Source organism: Rhagoletis pomonella, unplaced genomic scaffold (assembly GCF_013731165.1).
Source record: "Rhagoletis pomonella isolate Grant_MI unplaced genomic scaffold, Rhpom_1.0 Rhpom_scaffold_01838, whole genome shotgun sequence".
Taxonomy (NCBI): Eukaryota; Metazoa; Arthropoda; class Insecta; order Diptera; family Tephritidae; genus Rhagoletis; species Rhagoletis pomonella.
The window spans coordinates 17,846-20,312 of NW_023460392.1; the positions used below are offsets into that span (position 1 = coordinate 17,846).

Below are 2,467 nucleotides of genomic sequence, written 5' to 3' on the forward strand. Positions count from 1 at the left end.
CTTTTTAAATAAAAATGTGAAGCCTGTTGACCTGGTAAGTAAATTTGTTTTAAAGATTTCCTTGAATTCTACTCATACTCTAGTGAATACCTAGCTATAAAGGTGGAAAGAAAAGAAAGTAGTATGTAGATTGTCTGTTGTTTTAAGTGAAAACTTTTATTATTTTTTTTTTCATATACATAAGTGATAAAAATTGAGTGGCAAAAGTTAGCATCTATATTCGTCATTATAATATTTGCAAAATTTGTCTCTTATAGTTTTGGCACATCTTGTTGAATTTCGCGCCGAACTGCTTTGTACGGTGGCTAATTGAAAATTATACTCATTGGAATTTGGTGCCTGATAATTAGAATCTTTTGTCATTAAATAATTGTGCAGATAACAACAAGCTGCTGTCACTTTTGCGGCTTTCTGCGGGCTGAGACTTATGGCTTTCTGGAAAACTCCAAATTTATTGGCGAGGATACCAAACGCACACTCAATGACACATCTAGCCTTCGATAACCGTTTCTTAAACAATTGCTCTTCTTGTGATACTCTTTTTTGAGGATAAGGCTACATAAAGTTAGGGCCTAGCGCGAAAGCTTCGTCTCCTATAAAAACATATGGGAATGATTCCGAGGTGTTTGGCAATGGTGTCCATTCCGGTATATTTAAACGATTTTGTTGCAAACGCTCCCAGAATTTAGTGTAAAACAAGACACCACCATCAGACACGCGTCCATTGCATCCAATCCTTTTTAGCATTCGCAATAGCCATAAGAACGCTACTGTATGTTCCTTTATAGTTATAATATAGCGCTCCCGAACCATTTGGACGCTTTATTTTTACGTGTTTCCCGTCAACTGCGCCGATGCAGTTATAAAAATTAGGTAATACACGAAATTCATCAGAAACACTTCTCCACTCTTCCGCTGTACTAGGCATCTAAAAAAAGAAATTTGAAATCCGCTTTATAAATAAAATATAAAATTAACTCTCAGTTTCACCAATCAATTTTAAAATTTATCAGACCGTTAAAATTTAAAATGACAAATTTTCCGAACTACATTTTATCATTTTAAATTTTAACAGGCTGATAATTTTAAAATTGATTGGTGCAAACGGGCATAAATGTAAAGAATTAAAATCCATTTTATTAATTAACAATAATTTTCTTTCTTTCAGAACCAGGTAGAATCGCATAATGTGGACGAATTGGTGCAAGTTGAGGAGCAGACAAATAGAGAGGACTTATCTAACACTTCCTTTTCATCTATTAGCGAGTTGGCTCCTCCTCGGAAAAACAAAACAAAATGTGCAGTGGGTAAACAAAACGAGCTAATTGAAAAGGCATGTTCCCTATTGTCTGCACCCCAAAGTTCTACAAACATAAACGCAACGGCATTATACTGGAGTGAAAAATTAGAGCATCTAAATCCAACGCAGCGTATGCTAGCTGAAAAAGGAATTAATGATACTTTATTTGAAGCAGAACTGGGTAACTTGAGACGTAACTCTGTTAAAATAATTGTATATCCAGACGCTTGCAACATGGATGTGTCATCAGCTCCGACACCAGAACCCACAATGTATAATCAATTACCACCATTACCACGTTTCTCTGAATCATCACCGCAACCAGATATTAAAGCTATTCGAGTCCAAAGACCGCCACCTATTTATGTACCACCGCCAACACCTTCACCAGACTCCAATTTTGGAATGCCTCTGCAGAGTGAATATATAACACCTAACTACCCACATACTCCGTCTCCTATTCTATCTTCGCAATCTAGTTTTTCCTCGCAATTGCCTCCAAGTGGCCAAGCAATGCTAATATACAATACTGAAGTAGGTGCCACTGAAGAAATACAAAGCACAGAGGAATACTCACTAAGATCTCTTTTTTCTTCATTCCCTGGCAACTAAAATTATTACATAAATCATATGTATTTATTTGCACAGTTTTCTGAATAAATTATAACAAAATACCATATGTACATGTGTATCATTTAGTACACTTACTTTAATGCAGTTTCGAAGAGCGTATATCAAAGCTTCACATGTATCCATGATCGCTTCGCTTATTGCTTGCCGCGACATAATCGCTGTATACCGCACCTGCTTAAAGTAGCTGTAAAATAATCACAATAATTTGGGTACATACTTTCCTGTTGCTAAATAATGCAAAGTCACCGCCAGTTTTTCTTTTGGCGAAATTGCAGCTCTCATAACTGTATCTTGCTTAGTTATATATGGGCTGATTAATTCAAGAATATGGTCGAAACTTTCAGTGGAGATCCGAAAGTAATTTTCGTAGTCGCTTAATTCCTTGCAAAGTCGAATCGAATCCAATAATCTCAAATGAGTGTACCTATGCCGCTCCAGGTACCATCTTCGACTCCAATACTTCCTCTTTGTTTCTTTTTTTAATGAAAACGCCAGTAATATGGCTAAAACCGCTCTTTTTGAATTTTCTTGCAT

At 36.1% G+C, this 2,467-nt stretch overlaps 1 protein-coding gene across 1 annotated transcript in view; it reads left to right on the plus strand.

The window, feature by feature from the left end:
* LOC118752785 overlaps positions 1 to 2,139 on the plus strand; it is a gene marked incomplete at its 5' end in the record, with an annotated part of 4,010 nt that extends 1,871 nt beyond the window's left edge. Inside the window, one exon of the mRNA XM_036487658.1 lies at positions 1,169 to 2,139. Within this exon, the coding sequence (XP_036343551.1) occupies positions 1,169 to 1,912 (744 nt within the window). The remainder of the gene's footprint in view (positions 1 to 1,168) is intronic.
* Between the last annotated feature and the right edge of the window lie 328 nt (positions 2,140 to 2,467).